The 21421-nt window shown below is 47.7% G+C and overlaps 2 protein-coding genes across 6 annotated transcripts; both read left to right on the top strand.

Moving 5' to 3' along the window:
• The first annotated feature begins 315 nt into the window (after window positions 1-315).
• On the top strand, window positions 316-12159 carry LOC135401430 (uncharacterized). 5 transcript variants are annotated; one of them, XM_064633839.1, is made up of 10 exons: window positions 316-500; window positions 6401-6463; window positions 6908-6973; window positions 8756-8818; window positions 8918-8968; window positions 9526-9582; window positions 9688-9777; window positions 10709-10762; window positions 10887-11013; window positions 11327-12159. In XM_064633839.1, exons 1-10 carry the CDS (start codon window positions 455-457, stop codon window positions 11679-11681), a joined length of 972 nt encoding a protein of 323 aa, XP_064489909.1. In that variant the 5' UTR covers window positions 316-454; the 3' UTR covers window positions 11682-12159. The 5 variants fall into 5 exon arrangements, with proteins under 5 accessions (XP_064489909.1, XP_064489911.1, XP_064489910.1 ...); XM_064633841.1 differs by lacking the exon at window positions 10709-10762; XM_064633840.1 differs by lacking the exon at window positions 8918-8968.
• A 2972-nt stretch (window positions 12160-15131) lies between these two features.
• On the top strand, window positions 15132-20047 carry LOC135401431 (uncharacterized). The gene is made up of 2 exons (XM_064633844.1): window positions 15132-15953; window positions 17037-20047. The coding sequence occupies exons 1-2, from the start codon at window positions 15443-15445 to the stop codon at window positions 19097-19099; spliced, it is 2574 nt and encodes an 857-aa protein (XP_064489914.1). The 5' UTR covers window positions 15132-15442; the 3' UTR covers window positions 19100-20047.
• The last annotated feature ends 1374 nt before the right edge of the window (window positions 20048-21421 follow it).

The raw sequence follows: 21421 nt of genomic DNA on the forward strand, positions 1-21421 counted from the left end.
GGGGAACTAAAATGGGGAGCAGTTGCAGTCTGGCGGACTAGAAGCGTAGGCCGAAAAAGCAGAACTTCAGAACATCTACGTCTACATCTACATCTAACATCTATTACGAATGTGTGAAAACTGCTGGCCCATAAACGCAACCATACTTTTGCACGTAACCTACATACGCAAAGAATGATTGCGTAGCATGCACGAGCTGAACGCAGACTAGACAGCGACAGTTCGACCCACTAATCTGTCGCACCTATTGTACTGTGACAGCGGGGCGACCATGAGAAGTAAATGAAATGAGCGTCAGGGCATCGAAGAGGAGAGGGAAAGCTCCTTAACAATATGCCTTAGGATCGAACCACTGCCATCATGTTCTCCGGCCCCCTTGCGTGGATCATCGTAGGGCCCAGATTCCCGCAGCGGGCTGTGTAAGTTGCCCCGAGGAAGACGCAGGGAACGCAAAATGGGCGTAAAGTTCGCGGTCGTCATTCTGATGTGTCCATTATTGGGTGAGTGATTTTTATCGATTGTTGGCTGTTTCGCAGGGTAAATGACACAATCACGGATGATCACTCACCTAGCTCGGCACCGTACCTTCTAATATTGAATTCTTCATCTGGTTACGATGATTTGAAGGTTCCGTCACAAGGACGGTGCCTCTTACCCAAGCAGCACAATGTACTGAAAGTCGAGTGCAATAGGGGTGGACGGTATATGTGTCTTATCAATGTTCTTTAGTTTCACGAGCCTGTTCAAGGTCTTCCACCTACCTGTCCATCCCTATTGCACTCGACTTTCAGTACATTGTGCTGCTTGGGTAGGCTCACCATTTCTTGTCCATCTAAGCCATTATCCTGTGTGATATGTAATCGAAAGTACCGCAATTTCCAGCCGATAACGCCCACGGACCGAAAATCTGACTTTTGAAGTAAAAGTGCCGTGACACGACTTCAGTTAGTTTTTATCTATGCTCAGCAAACAAGAAGGTAACACGTTGAGCTGAATTATCGCATGATAATAATTCCTGGCAGAATGGTATGGCAACACTCATGATAACACTCATGACCATGAGCGACGCCACAGTTTATCGTGCGCCGAAATCTCAGCTCGTCCCTCGCGGAAGACGGAGACTTGCACGCTGCCACAGAGTTGTTGGCGCCTTCATCCGGGAACCCTGAACCTATGAATCGAAGCTTGCTGCCGTTAGAAAAAGTATACCACGTGTAGCGTGCACCGTCGTATGTTGCGCAGATGGGACCCAGGGGTCAAATTCCGCAGTATAACACGTCCGTTATACTGCGGAAATTACGGTAATAATACTAGCGAGAGAGGACTTAGGACAAACGCCGGAACACTTCTCCGTGAAGTCTACCCAGACAATGTACAATATTCCGCGAAAAACATGCCGCTCCATCGGCAGGCAGGCCTCTTCCCAAGTGGAGTGGTACACAATGAAATCAATGCAAAGCGGAATGGTGAAATTTCGCTCGAAAACCTTTACGTTCCCTAGACTGAGTGCGATACCTTTTGCACGGACGCACGACCTCTTGACACGGAATCATGGTGACGAAATGGAAAGGGACAAAATGAGGTCATACGTACGTTTTTCTTGTGTTATCCTGAGTATATCTCGTGTTATAAGAATGCCATCCTAATTCTCGTATTCAGTCGCAGTGCTCTCCTCAACCTCCACCAGATTAGTAACGTCTTCAACGGAAAGTTGCTCCTGCTTATCAGCAAATGGCGGTGCCCTCTAGTGATTTGCCTTATCAATTTTCATGAGGTACTACAGGCGTATAATGCTAGTAGACTTATGCAAGGGAAGCTGATGAAATATACCAAAGTGCTAAGTTGGGGTAGTTGGTGTGACATTACTTACTAGCCTAAACTAGTAAAGCTAATTAAAGCAAGCTTCACCTTGAGTGAAAAAAAAAATATTATACATGTAAAAAATGAAACATCACTTCTTACAAATACAAAATAAAAGAAATAAAAGAAGGAATCATTCACACTCAGCACTCGAAGAAAAATGTATTTATTTATTCTGTGACCTTGAGAAGGTAATCTTGTGTGCATCTCGTGCATGTCCCAGATACTGTGTTCCTGTATGTCAAGCACATGCGGAAACATCTCTTGTCAAAGCTGACGAAACAAAAGGCTGCGCAACACGTGATGGACACGCTCTTGTCACGCATTGTCTTTCCGCCTTGCAGTTTACTACCCCGAGTAACATTCACAACAGGTACGGGGACAAAGCCGACCATGCATATTACATGGACACATTTCTACTTACAAGTTGAAACCTGAGCTTGGGCGAAAACGTGTAGCGAGGACGAAAGGCAAACAATATACATTTCTACCTGAGTCGTAACAAGATATTATACGGTGTTGTCAGATGAGAAGGGCACATAATCCCGCATTTTCTACATACTTAATGAAGGGATGTCGTTTCTTCCGCGAGGAAACAGTTGTGGCGCATGGGTGTGGTCACGGGTGAACCAACAGGGAGGGCAAGTAGTCGAACACTTTCTAACGCTTTATTTGCCGGCTTATAGTATCGCAAAACAGTATCAGTCTCGAACTGAGCATTGTCCCGTCAATTTCATTCACCTGGTTTCATTCGTAAATTTCACCTCGAAGGAAGAAAGGCAACACCATATAGAAGGTGCTGGAGCAGGTATTAGACATACTATCTGAAGTTCCTAGACACATTATCGACACGGTGAGTTTGCCATGCGCTGGCGGTCACTTACTTCATTGCTACAGAGTTACGACGTTAAAGGAACACGGGGTCGTGGCAATATATACAAAACCGAAGTTTGTAACAACACCAGATGCTCGACGCTGGTGATAATGATGACATGATGTGTTTCACGGCTAAAGCTGCGGTACACGTGACATGTGAGGTGTGCCAGCATATGCTGCCGAGCGGATACAAGAGGCGGTACACATGCACAATGGCTCGCGACCGCGGTTTGATTAACTATCATAACTATTGAATTATTCGTAACCAATATCGAAACCTCGAGAGACACTTTACTGGCTATAGCCGGACTTCACTGTGCTACATTATGGACTATTTAAGATAGAGTAACTTGAGTAGAGTATTTAAGTTAGTATGAGTCTGCCTGGATCCTTCTGCGTGCGAGCAAAGGAATCATGCGAGGCTTGTTGAGGAGACTTCAAGGTCAAGATAAACCGGTAATGAGCATTACGGAACGCCAGGGCACCGGCGCAACGTTCAGTCTGAGGGGACAACCCCGCCGAGGCCCAACGGGATCAACGTCGGTGGACCACCACGATGCAACGTGTGCGGGAAACACGGACACATTTGGCGGGATTGCCCGTGTGGCGGCCCGTGTGTGATGACGAAGACGTGCCTCTGCTGCCACGCGCTACGGCTCCTGGAGATGGAAGGCCAGCAAAATCCAGAATACGGTCCACCAGCTCTTCGCCTCCCAGCCGGCCACCGCCACTTCCACCGCTCGAGGCTTCTGTGGCACCGCTCCGCCTGCCGCCTTTCTCCATCTCCGATCCTCAGCTGTGGTTCGCGCAGGCGGAGGTTCTCTTCGACGGACGCCGCGTCACTTCTCAAGCCTCAAGGTTTGGCTATGCCATCGCAAACCTTCCTCCCGAAGCTGCGGCGGAAGTCCGTGACCTAATAATCCACCCTCACCCCGAGTTGCCCTACGACACCTTAAGGGACGAGTTAATTCGCCGTACATCTGCTTCGGAGGAGCGGCGATTGCAGCAGCTTCTGAACAGGGAAGAGCTCGGCGATCGACGGCCCACCCAGCTCCTACGCCGCATGCGCGACCTCGCCGGCAACCCTACCACGGACGACTCACTACTACGCGAACTCTTCCTACAACGTTTGCCCCACAATGTCCGCATGATCCTGGCCGCCGGCGAAAATTCCCGCCTGGATGACTTGGCGAAGATGGCGGACCGTATTCTGGATTTTGCTGGCCTTCCATCTCCAGGAGCCGTAGCGCGTGGCAGCAGAGGCACGTCGTCTGAGGGGGGGAGTGATGTGGCGGCCCGTGTGTGATGACGAAGACGTGCCTCTGCTGCCACGCGCTACGGCTCTGGCACGACAGTTCTACCGGCACCGTCCTAGCGTGAGGCCACGACCATCTGCCCGCTGGGACATTCCATCATCGCCGGTCAGGACTCATGTAGAGGGATACCACCGTCCTCTACATTTGGTGACCCGAACTATGAACACCATGTTCGGCATAATTCGGCCAAGCACCATCCCAAATTACTGCAAGCCCACCTCCGAAGGTACGGTGCAACGTTCTACCGAGGAACCGCTAGGCGACGACGTCAATTCACCGCGGCTCTACGCATCGCAACGCCCGACCGCGCCACACCATGGTCCTACCCACCTTACCCATCTACCCAGATCACGTCGCCATGGTCTCGCACTCTGCGTCACGTCGCCACACGCTTCACGATGGCACTCCTCGGGCTTCCACCAGCGGCACCTTCCCGAGCATCACGCTCCTGTACCGGTCGCGGTACGCCGCTGTCGACCGCGCCACCCGTATCTGCTACGCCAGCGGTCAAGGAACCCTGCCCGCCTCGCCTTCCCACCAGGCTTCCATACAAAACACTGGCAGCTCGTCTAGATGCGGTCAAGAGGCTCCGGGACCAACATTCCACCGGGGACACGCACGGAGGCCACAGTGAGTTTTACTCCCGGTCTCCCCGTGCTTCACGATGGTCCTCCCCGCAGTCCCCTTGGCGACAACACTACGAGCCCAGCGCTCACGAACCGGTCGCGGTTCTGTCGCCTCTCTCTGAATTACTTCGGCATACCTGCCCTCACACCGCCCCTGGAACCCGCCCGGTCAGCGCTTGCCCGCACCAACCATTCTGCTGCTACTGCGATTTCTGAACAAGTCGTCCCTGTACTACGTGTCGCCCGTCTTCCTCCACTTCATGTATCAACGCGGACCCCAACCGCTAGCTCTACACCGCTAGCTCTACACCGCTCCGCGTCTGAGGGGGGGAGTGATGTGGCGGCCCGTGTGTGATGACGAAGACGTGCCTCTGCTGCCACGCGCTACGGCTCTGGCACGACAGTTCTACCGGCACCGTCCTAGCGTGAGGCCACGACCATCTGCCCGCTGGGACATTCCATCATCGCCGGTCAGGACTCATGTAGAGGGATACCACCGTCCTCTACACCCGTATACCGAACTTTGGCCACGTCCGGACAAATAAGCCAGGGAAAACACGCTAGCGACAACCGCTAACAATAACTTGTTCGTGTTCCCTGGGCGAACGGCTTGACAGGTATTGCCCCACGTTGGGCGCCAAAATGTGGGAATTCCGAACTAATACCCCTGTCACACGGGCATTTCGATCCTTCTCGAATCCGATTTGCATCGAACTTCCCGAGCACGCTCGAGTTTTGACGCTGCTACACGGCCACTTTCAATGCGCATTGAATGGTTGACGGTGTCGAGAATATAGGTAAATGAATAAACGAAACTCATTAATTTCGCGTTTCCTATATAACAGCGATATTAGTGGTTTTATCGTATACCGATGTAAGCATCATTTGTAGCTTCGCGCGCATGTCCGTCTTAAGTTATGACAGTTCACCGGGGTCGGGGATGCAAATGGCGGCCGTCGAGCCGTCTTGAAATTCTCAATCCTGTTATGGGAACTGTCTTGAGTCAAGCAGGATCAAAGTTCGATCCTGCTTGGAAGTGGCCGTGTAGCACCATCCGATCTGCATTGGGTTCAAGCAGGTTCGGTCGAGCAGGATCGAAAATGCCCGTGTGACAGGGGTATTATTCCCACGCGTGTAGGGGCCTGTCCCTAAACACGGCCGCAGCCTCAAGGAACATGAACACGCTGCATTTGATGGCGAACGTACAAATTTACTGACACATCTTGAGCCAGCCCCACAAGCACAGAGCTAGATACTCCCGTTGGTTCCAAAGCCAGGAAGCAACCAACATACGTTTGTTCGCTTACATGATTTCAGTACTTAGCGTTCCAGCTGAGCAAGGTATCCTGCACACCAGATACAATCAAATCCCTCCGAGCGCAAACCGCGCAATTCTTCCTTCCCGGGGGAAGGGAAAAACATCCCACTTGTCGGTATCACAAGTTTTTGGCGGGTAGTCCTATCTTACCACTACATTCCTTCGGCGTATGCTGACACAGATCGCTGTGAAGTAGGCCCAAGACGTGCGACACCCTTTCTACCGCACGTACCTTCTTTTCGCTTGAACGATGTACTTTCCCAGTGGCAATGTAACTATTCCGCGGGAACAGGAATGTTCGTTCGAGTAATTTTTCGCGTACATTTTCAGCTATTTCTGTGCAGGATTGTGCGAATATTTCGTGAATTGTAAGCGTATATTCACCTGTGCTCTACTTATAACAGCTGTGCTACAGAGGGACAAAGCTGCGGATTATTTTCATAACAGACACGGATGGGGCGCACCAGGTAATAAATCGTGTCGTGGATACCCACCACACAGTCAATCACAAACAGCGCACAAGCACCTTAGATGCACATCTGCAATCATTGGCTACATGTCCGGCACGACACAGAAGGAGCATGATCGTAGATGAAGTAGATGAACAATTCTGCTTCATGGTTATCGATAGACTATATGAAGAAAAGCAGAATAACACGTAATATTTACATAACACACGCAGCAGGCGTCGTAGAACAGTTCTTTTTCGTCGTCACTTTTACATTTCTTTGAAAATGTTCTTTGCAATGTGACATAATCGCACTTCAAAATCTAACAGCAGGCGACATACCATCACACATCTTGCACGCAAGCTTTTAATCACGTGTAGTTTGCACACACACACACAAAAAAAGAAGAAAAAAGAAGTATCCCAGACCTCAGAAAACCTTATTAGGATTTTGTATCGCTAGATCCGCCACGAAAGGACAGACCATGGAATAACTATTACGAGAAGACTCATCCGATGGGTAGACAACGTAAGACCAGCCATTTTGTACCTGAGAAATGTACCTAGAACTTCGGTGTCCCGTTCGCGTACGTTCATGCGAGCGACATCCCCCAGAATACTCCAACGGAAGATGCGATAAACGTCATATCTTTCCGTGCACTGCCAACATCACCTAGATATAGAAAGCCTGCTTACTCGTCGACATGACGTAAGAACTTCGAGTCAGCCAATCAGAATCGGGTTTTCAACGGCGGTAGCCAATCACGAACGTGCTTTCAGCGGTCGTAGCCATGGAGACGAACCACCGTCGTCTGCGAGTAGTGTTTGAACGGCCCCGCGTGTCAAATGGGAAATCTTTAAAATAAAGCGCAAAACGGTCCCATATCTTTCTCAAGACTGATTTTCTGGAAAGCGTGTTGCACTTTTTGTCTACAGATTCCGGTCTACAGGTTCCAAGTTAACTGCAATCATTTGCGAGTTCTTGAATTCGCAGAACGGCGACACGCGGTAGCAGACGAATTCTGACTTTATTTGTCCACGTAGCCAAGGAGGGAGAGGAGGCAATAAGCAGGCCTTCTCTATTTATATAGGTGGCGTTGCCACTGCTAACCGTTGATGACTATCCCGCAGCGCAGTCGGGACACATTTCGCAGCAGACGAAGGCAACTCATACGAGGACAACTCATACCAGACAACTCGTACCGAACTCAACTCATACCCGGACAACTCGTACCGGGACAACTTATACCAAGACAACTCATACCAGGACAAATCAATTGAACTCATTTATACTCATACTCAATAGTCAATACTCATCCTTCTTAACTGGCCCACTCCGCGTTGTTAATCACTCTGCATTGTCAAACGCATACTCAACGCATTTTGCATGATGGCTCCTTATGGATAGCTTGACGAAGGAGACAGGGCTTTGAGCCATGTTAAATGTCACCTAGTTGACATCTAAAATTCAGTTCAATTCAGGAATTAAAAAGAGATCACGAAATCAACGGCTGGAGAAGCGTGCCAATGGACGTTCTGGGGATAGCATTGTGAAGAGCCTGGATACGGGTTGAGGCCGTTCACCAAACTCAAATACACTTAACTTAACTTACTTACTCTTAACATACTACACGACGACGGAAATGTGGGACAATTTCCATTCGGTTTCTTTTCAAAACTCCTTATTTTCCTTGTAGTGCACTTCAACGACCCTCCAATGTGATTCAGTAAATGTTATTTGTGGGATTCGTAAATTTCCTTCACTATAAGTCACATTCCGTGATATTTTCTTCCTCATATGGTCTTTCTGCTACACATCTTGAATTGGAATGAGATGAGTGTGGCATGAGATGTCTTGGTATGAGTTGTCTTGGTATGAGTTGTCTTGGTATGAGATGTCTTGGTACGAGATGTCCTCATGAGATGTCAGTGATGTGGTACACCACTCCCGATATCCTAGCACCGTGTGAATGTGCAATACAGCACGTGGCGTAACTTCTGTTCCGCGAGATGCCATTAGAATATTCTGTGGAGATGTCGCTGGTGTGAATACGTGCACTATAGAAGAAAAAGAGGTATCGCTGATAGAGATATGGCGCCACATACTGCTCTCCTTCGATGACTTGGGGACTCCGTTCGCAAGAAGAGACGTCTTGTCTCAAAAATATGCGTAACAAAGCGAAAACCAAACAATGAAAACAAAAAGAAAATGCTGAATAAACTTTTATTCTCCGCGTGAACATCGCTCCTTAGTCTTTTTACTATACTGGCGTATTTTATGTGTACTTCTTTAGTCCTTTGTACGTTGCAGCAACGCCTCAGAGGGACAGGATATCAGAGTACTACGCAAGACCACTTGGATGGGGAGGTGGAGGTAATGTGAACAACTTTGCGTTACATATAGTTGAGATACTGGAATGTCTTAAGGTGTATTACTCTCACATTTGTCCATGTATGGTTATTGATTCGATAGCTCCGCCCGATAAGCATTTTAACGCTGGGACCCACGTCTTGGGTCGACAACGTAAGCTATCACACTTCATTTAGTTATCTCTGTTTTGAATTTCTCACCCACATAGTGATAACATGGATCACGCACTCATCGTAACTTAGCTCACCGATAAGTTTGCACCTTGTGTACAGTACGAGTAGAGGTCTGCAGCTATTTAGGCTGGAGCAAGTTGTTATGTGTGTCACCAATTGTTGAACTGTGAACAGACAAAAAAATAATAAGAAAATCAACGCACAGACGGTACCGCTTGGTAAATGCAAGGTGAATGGAGATTTCGATTGCATTGTGCTTATCTACTGTTTGCGTCTGTACGTTTTCTTTCTATCCGTTTACATTCTACTATACAAGTAGCAACTTAAAGTACACAGCCTCTGGTGCTTGTGCATCAAAATACACCTAGTTGTAGAACAGATGCATTGTGCAGTCTTCGGCTTGCCTTTGGCCATAGCCTATATAGTGCTAAATTCCATCTCTCTTGGCACACCTCTGCGAAAATAAATCTGAACAGGAGTAAAAAACTGTGCATTTTATAACAATATGAGATATTTCTTATCTTATCTCACTTTCAGCATCGCATCTAGACCGAGGCTCCTATTACTCGGGCTCTCATCGATCAGGCTCCTCAGGTATAGGCGTCTGATATTTAATAGCCTCTATGTACTTATTGAACCTGTTCTTGTCGCCATCAGCCATTTTGTTCTACATTTTGCTTGGCGCTTCCATTGCCTTAGAAACGCAGGTAAGCAGAGGATCTTATGGCTCGGGATATCCAGGAATGGGTCTGATGGGTACAGGCATGTTGGGCACAGGCCTGGGGACAGGTAAGTACCTGTGTTCATGTGATCGAACTATTATAGTATGTTGGAAGGGAGCCTGTAGCTGTAGCCTAGATCACTACGTTCACATAATCCCCTCCACACTCTAACAAAGCAGCCATTCGCTCCAGGCGTAGACGCCCGTACGGAACCTTTCTTCCCTCCGGGCTGTTGACCCACAATTCGCATGAACCTTTAAACACGTCACACCTAACCCTTTAAATACCATGCCAATGATGAGGACGGTGCCCAGAAGAAGAACAGTCTCTGTTCGAAATATCGGCGGCTTCTGTCCTGAGGCAACTCCCTTCCTACATCTCTACCGGTTCGCTGGATTTCTACCCATCTATATCATAGTATATTGTCTCCGTAACTACGGTCGTGTTCAACATAAGAACGGTACCTTTAAGTCCTGGACTGCGCTTGTTCTTATTGGCTGCACTAGCTAGCTGCGTCACTCTATGTCGCAACAAGTAGTGCGACGACACAAAGACGAAAAAGAGCCCTGTAGGAGACACCTGGTGGCGCAGCAGGTTAATTTCTGCGGCGGAGTAACACCGCTAGGGTTGACGAACTGTAGTTCATGTTATTCTTAAGTTGAACGCTGCTGTAGTAAATGCTTCTACGCGTTTACTTTTTCTTATTTGAAAAGTTGTTGTCCGATATCGAGAAAGGGGCTACAGCAAAAAATACGAAATGCTTCCGGAAAATTCTCGAGACTTGCTACATAAAACACGTTGGGCCTGCGTCACTTACATTTGGCTTCCAAACCCTTCGACGACGCCTCCTCGTGACATTGTGCTGAAACCTAGTACTTCTGCCGCCCGTCAACTAATTTCCTAAACAAATTTGCCATAGCGTGAACAAATTTCCTTTAGCAAATCGTATAGTTGGTGTGTCATTTTGTGTGACATACCGCTGTGCTGCATTTCGTCAGGACTCTACGGAGGACGAGGCTATTACTCTGGCGGCCACAGCGCTGGCATGTCGAGTAAGTGTGGCTAATGTCTTGCACATTTTTCTGAAACATTCTCGTCACAGTAAAGTTTTGAACGTTGAACATCTGTTTCCTTTTTCTGACCTGCGTACGCTGATTGACGCTATTTGTTGTTCAGGTATAAGTTCCACACGTTGCATGCAAACGAGAGCAGCCAAAGACACCGCAGCTTGCGAAGCAAACTTGGAAAATGAAGTCAAGAAAATTCCAAAGGGAAGTCCCGACTACAACAAGAAAGTGTGTTGGTAAGCACAGAAATATACTTACTTTGAAATTCTTATGTTTCTTAGGAATACGGATGGTTTCCACATATCGGACGCTGCTATTTTATATTTACCTATAAAAAGTAACTGATAAAGTGCTCTTGCCTCTCTCTTGCTCTTGCCTTGCCTCTCTTGCCTAACGTGTAAACAACAGTAAAAAAACAAAAAGAATAGTACCGTAAGCCATGAAGCAGGCTTCATGTACTACTTACCTCTACACCTATCTTCGTCAGTGTTTGCCAGAAGCCACACGCCGGTGCTTTGTTACGATACAAACGTGTGTTGAATTGTTCAGTCTTGCAGCGTCCGCAGACAAGTGCCACGAGAGAGCCACCAGAGCCGTAGGCTGCGAACATAGGATCCTCACCCATGGAACGCGTTCACGCCCGTGGCTGCAACAATACATCGGTAGCCAGAACTGCGGGTCGCACGACTGCGGTACGCGCATCAGCAGTAGTGTTCACAGAACTGGCTACTCTAGTGGATACGGCTCACCCTACGGTACCGGCTACGGTAGCAGCTACGGTATGGGACACGGCGGTTATCGCTACCCTTATGGATACGGAGCTGGTTGTTCGCTCCGAGCAATGTGGACTACTGTCACAGTTGTAATTATGGCTTGTTTGCTGTTCACGAAATACTCGAGTTAGGAATAGGATTTATTATGCTACCCACTGTCTTATCGTGTCACTGATAGCGTGTCTAATTTTGTGGCACTTGCATTTGCAACATTCTTCAGTGGAATGAAGAGGTATTCAAAGTCCAGGGTACCACTACCAAAATGTATATTGCGCTTGAATTGTAGTGCACTACTCGCCGATGTGTTCCGGGTACATCCGATCTTTTCATGCTACCAGCTGCGACATTGAATTTCCACCTGCAGACCGTGCAACTGTAGAATGCGTCTGCGGGTGACCGCACTCGCTCGCCTGTAGTTATGTACTCCACAGCAAATGTCGTGTCATAATGTTGGATTACGCAGTGTTTCCCAAGAAGTACATACAACAATGAGAAAGGATTGCTGCAGAATTGAGAGTGCTCCCTTTTGATACGCGAAAGATTGGCCGAATAGCATTTCTGTGCAAAATTTCAAAACTGTTTTGTGAATAAAGAACCTGCTGAAGTTTTCTTCATACGTTTCGGCGTGCTCTGTGTTCTAATGTCTGTGGCGGACCTTTTTTCTGTGCTGTTCTAAGACTTCCTGCATTCGATATACTTTTCAATTATTCCTCTGCATAGTTTAGTACGACTGCGTTTATTTAAATTTCAATCCAGAGCCATGCATAATAGCCAGCGATATTTAGACGAAGAGTCCGGTGACGGACGACGATGGTATGACCTGTATGATGGGTGATCACCGCACGCCATGAAGTCGATATTATCGTTCGAAATTCGAAACACAGTATCGCTGATGTAAACACGGTCGGCTCTCGACTGTATCTGTTCTGTACTACGTGGATTTTTTTTGTATGTTATGTACAGTGCAAAAAATTCCCTGCTGATGCAACAAGGAGTAAAGCGTTTGCAATCGCTGAACTGCTAAGAAAATGCAGGAATATGCGCGTAATGCTTTGCGGGTATGGGTCATACGTAAGAGCAAAACTGCAATGCGTTAAGGTGTTATGCTAGAGTGGATAAAGCGCTGTGGAGTTTGGCGTGAATAAATAAGATCCACCGACCTGAATTAGAGGACAACTTTTTTCTTCGAGCCGATCTTTTGTTTGTTTCTGCTGCGTTGTGTATACGGGTTTAGCTTTAGCGTATGCATAGTATAATGACTTATGAGTGCTGAAATACGCTATATAACCCGTGCACTTCAGCATGTTCAGTCCTCTCGCAAACAGAATATGTACGTTTCAGAGTGTCACGTTCACACAATCAAACTCAAACTCGATTATCGTGCAGTTGCTGGATGGCAGGCACCTCGAGTGAAGGATGCATAAATCACACTAAATCTTCTTGCCGCGTATTTCGAGAGGCGTTGATTTTAATGATTTGAAGCATTCACATGCAACTTGTGGGGATGACGACACCCCTAACTGGATTTACGGCAACGCGTAGACGACGGTCAACAACACGGAAAGTCCGAGAACGATCGTTTTGCTCATGTCCGCGGGCCAAGGCCAACGCAACGACGAAGCAAGACGTCACTCCCACGCCTTCGCAGTCTCGCTTGCAATAATATAACGTAGCATTCCAATGCCCGGAGCTGCCTCATGATGACCTCAACCGGTGCTATGCTTTGCTAGGCACTCCTCGTCTCACAGCCGTGCAATCACTTGATCTGAGACTATTCACTGTTTACAAGCGGTAGGCACATCCGAAAGTTGGCCAGGGTTCCCAGCTTCAGCGGCTACATGTGGCGCTACGCCGTGTCACTCATTTCAGTTAAACCCTTACACTGTTTACAAAGAGCGGAAGGGTTTAACTCAAAGTAGTAACAGGGCGTGGCGCCACATGCAGCCACTGACGCTGGGAACTCTAGATAACTTCCGGTTGTGCTTTCTGCTTGTAAACAGTGAAAGCGTGAATAAAGACAGCCACCAGCGGGTTCTCGAGCGACCCTCGCGATCCAGAGGTATACGGGAGAAGGGGAGGCATCATGTTGAATACCATGCCATAAACCCTTCGAGCCCACTGTCCCTGTGGCGCCGTCTATCGTCGGACCTGAGTCTTCGGCGCAGGCCACAGGAGTTTCCGAGGGAGTCGTCCAATAATGCTACATATAAAAAAGAAAAAGTACAAGACGATTACGGTTGTGTAACGCGAATTTCAGCGGTGGCTGCTGTGTGTGGATGTTGACACTTTTATTGCTGATATATGCACAACTAATGAACAAAAAGAACTGGTGTTCTGATGTTTTGAGGCTGGAACAACATAGAAGGGACAAATACATATTTGTCCCTTCTATGTTGTTCCAGCCTAAGAACATCAGTTCTTTCATGTTCATCAGTTGCCGCCTGCGTCGATCCCGTCGTATGAATGTGTGTGTGTGTGAGCAACAATGTAAGAGTGAAAGGAGGTTGAGTGAGAGAGAGTGGCTGGTTTGTCCCTTCAGATGACGCACCTTGGAAGTCGCTGAGGAGGTGTGTTAGCTTAGCTCAATTGGTAGAGCCCTGGACCGGCAATCCAAAAGTTGTGGGTTCGAGTCCTACAGCTGGCTAACCTTTTCAGTGACTTTCATCTTTCATCTATGCACAACTACTTTAGAGTGACGTGTACTGTCTTGCGATCTGTGAAGTGATTGGTGATGTGTAGAGCTGGAATCAGCGGAAAAAAAAAAAAAAGAATACTGAAATCGGGACAAAAGTGGGACAAGAGACGCTAAAAAATCGGGATACTTTCCGGGACGACGTACCCATCTCTGAATACCTCCAAACTGCCTTTATTAGCTTTTGATTATTTTAACTTGTTTTGCATTACCGAAACCGACAGTCTATTCTCGTGCGTTGAAGGACACGGCCCGGAACATTTCCAACGACTTCTTGCTCAGGCTGTGCGTGCCTTTTCTCCGTTGACAGATTCTCGAAGTCGGAGAACGATCGCTCTATACTTCTACAGAGACGAGATGCCAAAATCTGAGTGCTCGTTTTGCATCCAAGTCATAATCGCCATTTATAGTTTTTGGTGAGCGTACACACTCTATGTCAGGGTTTTTGTCAAGCGACTGACGAAGCTTGTCATTCACTGGACCATCCAACTTATTTGCCGCAAAGTCCGCGATTTCATCAAAGTTCCAAGAGTCCATCAAGCCCTGATGTTTCCAGCTTTGCAATCACTACCGAAGAAACGCAGCCAGAGGCAAGAGACGACAGACTTCACGCAACAACCGCTTACCAACAACTGACAGAATTTAACATGACAGAAAGCAAGGTCAGTGTCAGGGAAAACTGGCTTGTTAATCATTATCTTCCTGTCCGGTGGTCTTGCAGCGCCTGCCGAACAGGTAGCTAATCTCTTCTGGCGATAAGTCGATTGAAGGTTGGCTCACGCGGACGTCCTTCCCATGATTAGATATGATACAAGCCCCCACTATCTCACGTCTACTTTGTTTGGCAAACATTGCCTCTGAAACCAGGGAGAGCACCCACAGGTTTTGCAATGTGTATCGCCAAGTGTCTAGCGGGCGTGGTGTTCTCCAGTAAGAAGGCGTGTTCACGAAGGCGATCGTTTAAGCATCTACCAGTCCCACATATGTCCTGCCGCACGATAGTGGAACGTTGTAAACAACGGCCTCCTTGCAGTCAACGTTATTTGTTCCTATGCTTGACCTCTCCGACAACATCCATATCGCCACGATTATTATTCCTCGTTATCCGCGCGCTTGTGCTCGTAGTAACAAACAGTGGTAAAGAAGAAGGAACAGTTAATGCGGTGTGAGATGTGTACGTCATTTCCAGACGAGTAAATAATGACGAAGGACGTGAAAAGGAAAACTGCGGGTGACAGAGGCAACGAGGGAGATGGGGCACCTAAAAGGCCAGCGAGGAAAACGCCATTGGAAAAGAAAGGTGGAAACAACATAGGCGTGTCCACTGGTTACGTGAAGGACAAATCCTTGAAGACGGTGAGTCCTGTCGTATCTCCAGGCTCACCACCACCATCTGCACAGCTCCCTTCTCCATCTGAAGCAGGAAGGTTTCCAATGGATCGCGCAAAGGACAATTTGGAAAAGGGGAAATGGAACGTCAATGTTGATTCAGATTTCAAGAGTGTTGGGAAGCCACCTGTTTCCAGGAAGAACCAGCAGTTGGCACGTCGACCGTCAGAGATAAAACGAGACACCAAAGGAGTCGCAGCAGTCAAGGGTGTCGGCGGCTCGGAAGAGTTACAGGAAATGAAAGTTGTTAGCTCTGAACAGTTGACCAGGCAGCCGTCCATGCTGCTGAAGACGTCTCCAAGAACCATTGCCCTGGGCAGAGGTGAGGTCTTCACTTTTGAGATTCCTAAGTCGTGGTTCTGAAGGCCTAAGTAAACTGTATACTCACGCGAGCAGCATTCTCCGGAATATTCTAGCAGTAGATTAAAAAAAAAAAAACGCCACAGTTCTATACTGCCACGTAATCGCGAACGTGCAACGTCATGTTTTTTCGCGGGCAATATCCAGCGTCGTCCGCAATAAATAGTGTCGTCTGCCAATTGCTCTTTCGCCATGTGGACATATAAAGTCAGGACGTGGTATGCTTCAACCAATCGCCGCAGACGGTTTCAAACGCAGGCTTTCTGTGGCTTCCAGTGGCTGCGCATACGGCCCACGGCGGCTCGTCTCCGAAAGCACGGTCGTGTTCGGTATTTTGGCGGACCCTAACTGACTACGTCACGTCGTATAAGCCATCAGGCTTTGTTTATCTAAGTCGCGTTAGAAGTACACCGTGCGAATGCTGCGCGTAATTATCTAATTAAAGTAATGGACGAAGAGTTTGAGGGACGAAGGGACACACACCCCCGTTTCGTTTGCGTCTCCCTTGTCCCTTCGTCCCTCAAACTCAAGGATGCAGCCTCCGTTGCTAAACATAACACGCGCCGGAACTTCTGCCCCTTTATGCAGTTTTCTGAGTTGACCAGCACTAGAGTATTCCGCGAGCATGTCGCTCGTGCGTGTGAATACACGGTGTACTGTTTGGGACACGGTTGCCTAAAATCTTCAGCCCGTGGTGGACCGATCCCCTTTCGGCGATGTCGCGCACGAAGGAACTATATACCAATACCCTCCCCGGTAGAGGCCGCTCTCAACTGCTCTCCCAAGCAGACGACGCTGAGCATGCGATGATAGTGATAGTGCGATGGTACTCTCTCCCGACAGGTGGTGCTTCGTGGACTTACCTCGGAGACTGTAATGGTAGAGTTCCTTCGTGCGCGACATCGCCGATAGGGGACTTCTCGGCCACGGGCTGGAGATTTTAGAGAACCGTGTCCCAAACAGTACGTAGACATTTATCGACACGCTGTTGAAAGTGTAAAAGATCGCGTAAGGGGACTCGAATTCGGTGTTTTTGTTGTTACAGATATATCAACAGCGTACACTGAAAACATCGAACGCAGACGGGTACGCAGAAACATCATAGCATGCGCAGCATGCTTAATTCTCTGTGTTCTCTGCATGATAGTGCTCGGAGCGCTAGCTATACTACTCCTCATGTCTCAGAAGTTGGAAGCCACTGTTGTCAGCTGTATTACTCGCGAGTGCTTAAGTCTCAGCACCGCTCTGACCGGACTACTTGACAGAGACGCCTATCCGTGCAATGACTTTTACGGGCACGTTTGCCGCAGTTGGACCAGAAGAGGGCGCTCTAGCTTCCTGGATGACGCCGTTGGAATGTTCTACGACACACTCGCTGCAGCCCTGAATCGCACCTCTGACCGGCCGCAGCAGAACGGCATACACGTTTTTTTCCAGCTCTATTCCGCTTGCACGATGTTTATGCGAAATAATGCTACTGATAGTTTCAAAGATATTGTCAGAACAGTTAGCTCTGCAGTGAACGTCTCTGCCTTGGTCGACGCACCGGACTTTCGAACGGTTTTTCAAGAACTCTTCAGACTGTCTTTCGACAGCGGGATTCGCTCAATATTTAGCGTAGGCTTCCTGCGAATCGAAAAACGCAGGTACCTCCATTTCTCGATTGGCCAAACGATCGGTGGCAAGTTACGAGATCTATTTGAGCAGGTACCGCTTTCGTACCCGGGCAGCGCTGATTACATTACTGATGTCGTAAGTGTGTTGCTGAACGGCAACGCGACGGAAGACATGGCGCGTGAGGTGATAGAACAGGAGAGGAGATGGGACAACGATATGGGAGAGAAGGCAAGAGACGTGGAATCCACGCACGTCGCTTTCAACAAACTTTCGTCCGAATTGTCTCGTTATTCCGTCGACGATTTTCTCGATCTAATCAATCGAGTGTCTCCACCTTACCTTTATCAAACCGAATACAGTGACGTGTACGTCACTGGGCCAGGACTTATCGGCAAAGTGTTTTTCGATATGTACAAAATGAACGCGACGGTTAGAGCCATGCATTCATCCGTCAACGTGCTAACTGATGTTCTGCAGTACGTCCTTTTGCGAGACTTCCTCACTGAACCGCAATCTTCTACTGCCGTCTGCATCAGAGTGGCGCAGAGGTCTTTGTTCTACAACGGGCCTTATCTTACGAGTGTCCTTTCTGGCTATGCCGAAGGCACGTCGCAAGTCAGTGAGATGGCCGAAAAATTAATAGAAGCATTCGCTCAGTCTAAAGCATTGCATTGGATGGGCGCCAATACAGTGTTTGACATCAAGACTGTTTTAGACAGGACAATGATGCGCGCTTACGACAACGATGTTTTGTTTTATATGTCAATGGGAGTCGACTATACTACCTTTTCCCTGGACGACACTGACTTCCTCTCATCGTATCTCACCCTGAGGCGTTTCGAGACGAGAGTCATGCGACGGAAACTTCCAACGGACGTGACGGGTTTAATAAGGAGGCACCAATTTGTGCCTTACCCGGCTGCCGTTACGCGTCTTAGAATGATCCTCATTCCAACCATATTACACGGCCCGCCGGTATTTTACGTCTTCGACGACCGCGGCATTCCCATCTATTTTAGTCTGGGAACACTCGGTGTGCAGATAGGCAAGGAAATTGTTGAACTCGTCAGGAACTTGTTGGACTGGACGCCTGAAAGTCAGTGGAGATATGGCCAAGTGAAGTCCTGCATCCTCGAAATGCGCAGCTTCATAAACCTATCGAGCGATGGCGACCCGGACACTTGGTCACAGAGTGCTTTCGATTTGTCGTACGGCGCACGGATCGCGTTTGAAACCCTCCGAACGATTATCGAGCAAGCAGCGGTGCCGCCATCAGTAAGCGAAGAAGCACTGCGGGTGTTCTTTGTACGGTCCTGCATGATCTCCTGTGCTTCGAACTCGACGAGTTCTCCTCTAATAGCGAGAGAGCGATGCCTTATGGCAACGATCACTAATCCGGCATTTTATGAAACTTTTCGCTGCATCAAAAACATACGCTTTAGCGTCCCTTCTTGTGTTTCGACGATGTTTACAGAAACGAGTACAATGTAGCTTTATTATCGTTTATTGTGTCGAGTGCGCGCGTAGATTTGTGCCTGTAGAATAAATTCCGTGAGAATGTGACATCTCTGTGTCCGCTAGCCTCGCGACGACGAGCGAATGTTGACTCCCTTGTTGCTGCGTGTGATTGTACCAGGACAAGAAAATGATTCCTCGACGTCGGCTTTCGAAACGAAAATTAGACGCACGAAATAATGTAATAAATGCGCTGTCACATGGTGGTCGTTAACGTGTTGCCCGCCTTCATTCCCAGATAGAATAGTTAGTTTTAGTATATCTTACGCTGTCGCCTTTGCGTACGTAAGGAATAGGGTTGGTGGTTCTGCGCACTGCGCGATCCCTTACGCTATACCTTACGTACGCAAAGGCCATAGCGTGCGATGCCCTGCGTATCAAGAGAGTACATAGAGGGTCTATCCCTGGATTTGAAAAGGTTTATTGACGTGCTTCTGCGTCGGTAGGAATTACATGCTCCTTGTTGTCCTTGCTAGTTTACCTGGCAGGACGAGTCGTAAACCTTGAATGGTATGGCCACTTGTGTCCCTCGTGCTTTCCGAACGAATGGCTGCCTTCCACGTGGCCTACAATCTTAGCTCCGTTCTTGAAGCGGTGTAGGTCGTATTCGGCACGACCTCCCACATGCACGTTGTCGTGCTTGCCGCTGTTGCCACCTCCTTGAGCCGTGATGTCGATGCGATGCTGTCGAGAGGAAGGAACAGCATACAGGCTCTGGTTAATTAATTAGACACTGCAGCTGCAGTGCGGATGGCGTATGTAAGGATGGTGCTGTTGCCCTTCTTATACGTGGTGGTGGAGGCTGGAAGTTGAACTTGGGACGACCGTAGAGATATTTGCAGAAGAAGGTTTAGTTTGTGGTTTTATTTAGATGTATCGTTCTTCCTGTACTGTGGTTGGATTTATTTGCAGTTAGCGCCTGATATTCGCTGTCTTTACAGCAGGTGGTCAGTTACGAAGCAATTCAATTTTTGCTATGAGTGACTATGTTTTCAGTTAACAAAACATTTCCGTGTAACGTCAAAAGCCTGACTTAAAAAAAAAAGTTCACTGCCATATACTCTAGTGTGTATTGTGATATGTATCAACAGATTGCGTATTTGCAAGTATACTCTATGCATATAAAACAAATGCGAACTGAGACCTATCTTCATACTTACAAACTGTGCGCTGGCCAGTGTCACGACTGAAAAGACAAAGAACATTATCAGTGGCAGATATGGAAAGCACCTCAACAACTCTTACGACAGTACACTTGGAGCCCTCTACTGCTCAGTGCAGTTTCCCTCGCCAGTATTTACTCGAATTATAACGGATTTGCCCCAATCAAATAGCCCGTATTCGATGGATATTACCAGTGTTTTGCGGAATATATCAGTCTGAAAGACTTACTCCTGATAATTGAGACGTCCGAGAAGTACGATAAGATAAAGGAAAATATGGGCACAGAAGCTCTGAGGAAGGCCTGCATTGAGTTTTGCGAAATCTAGCGACACTGATATTATCCGAAGCATAGTGACTATAAAGGTCCCAAAAATTTGCGAAAAAGAGAGAACGAAACAAAATCACTGTGGATCATTAAAAGTAAAAATATGAACGTAGATTCGTGTGGTTCAAAATATATTCGTTGAGTGAGTATGATGCGTGTAACGATGCTGATCATGCTGTAACATATATAAGGCACTTTACGTGCACTATCCTTTACGTTTGACTATATTCTTAGTCAGTATCTTTTAATACTTTTATAAGTACACCCTAAAAAGTGAAGTTAGACAAATCGCCAACAAAGACTATCCCTGCACGATCTAAGTATCTCGATGTATAAAAAAACTCAAGAACGTACGCACATAATAAACTAATGATCCCACGATATTCAAAACGCAAACGTTGCCTTCACTTACCAGCCAGGAGAGCGAAAATGCAGAGGAGCGTCTTTGAGGTCATGATGCCAAGGATATCAGTCGTTTTCCACACTGTGACAACGAGGAGATTGTGATGAATCCAAAACCATGCCCGTCGCTTTTATATTCATCGCAGAGTATGCCGCTTCCTTTGTTTGATTGACGCAGAGCCAACCTTATCTAATGCTTTTGTCGAGCTTCTCCTAATCAGACCTGGGATCCTCCGGCGTGGGTAATCCCAACTCACATATCGCCGTTGTTGGAAAATGGCCACATTGCATTATTTCGTGAAACTATTCGTCGTACAGGTGAGCATCGCGAAAAGCGAAAGGAAAACTAACAGGCAAAAATGGAAACGTCTGGCACTCGCAAGTGAATAAGATAAGTATTTAGAGAG

The sequence above is a fragment of the Ornithodoros turicata genome, chromosome 7, assembly GCF_037126465.1.
Source record: "Ornithodoros turicata isolate Travis chromosome 7, ASM3712646v1, whole genome shotgun sequence".
Taxonomy (NCBI): Eukaryota; Metazoa; Arthropoda; class Arachnida; order Ixodida; family Argasidae; genus Ornithodoros; species Ornithodoros turicata.

Coding starts and splice junctions, on each gene's coding strand:
- LOC135401430 (XM_064633839.1), top strand. CDS start 455: ATGGGCGTAAAGTTCGCGGTCGTCATTCTGATGTGTCCATTATTGG. Junction 6,974..8,755: donor TCATCCGATGGGTAGACAAC/GTAAGACCAGCC, acceptor TGTACGTTGCAG/CAACGCCTCAGAGGGACAGG. Junction 10,763..10,886: donor CCACAGCGCTGGCATGTCGA/GTAAGTGTGGCT, acceptor TTTGTTGTTCAG/GTATAAGTTCCACACGTTGC.
- LOC135401431 (XM_064633844.1), top strand. CDS start 15,443: ATGACGAAGGACGTGAAAAGGAAAACTGCGGGTGACAGAGGCAACGAG. Junction 15,954..17,036: donor AACCATTGCCCTGGGCAGAG/GTGAGGTCTTCA, acceptor TTGTTGTTACAG/ATATATCAACAGCGTACACT.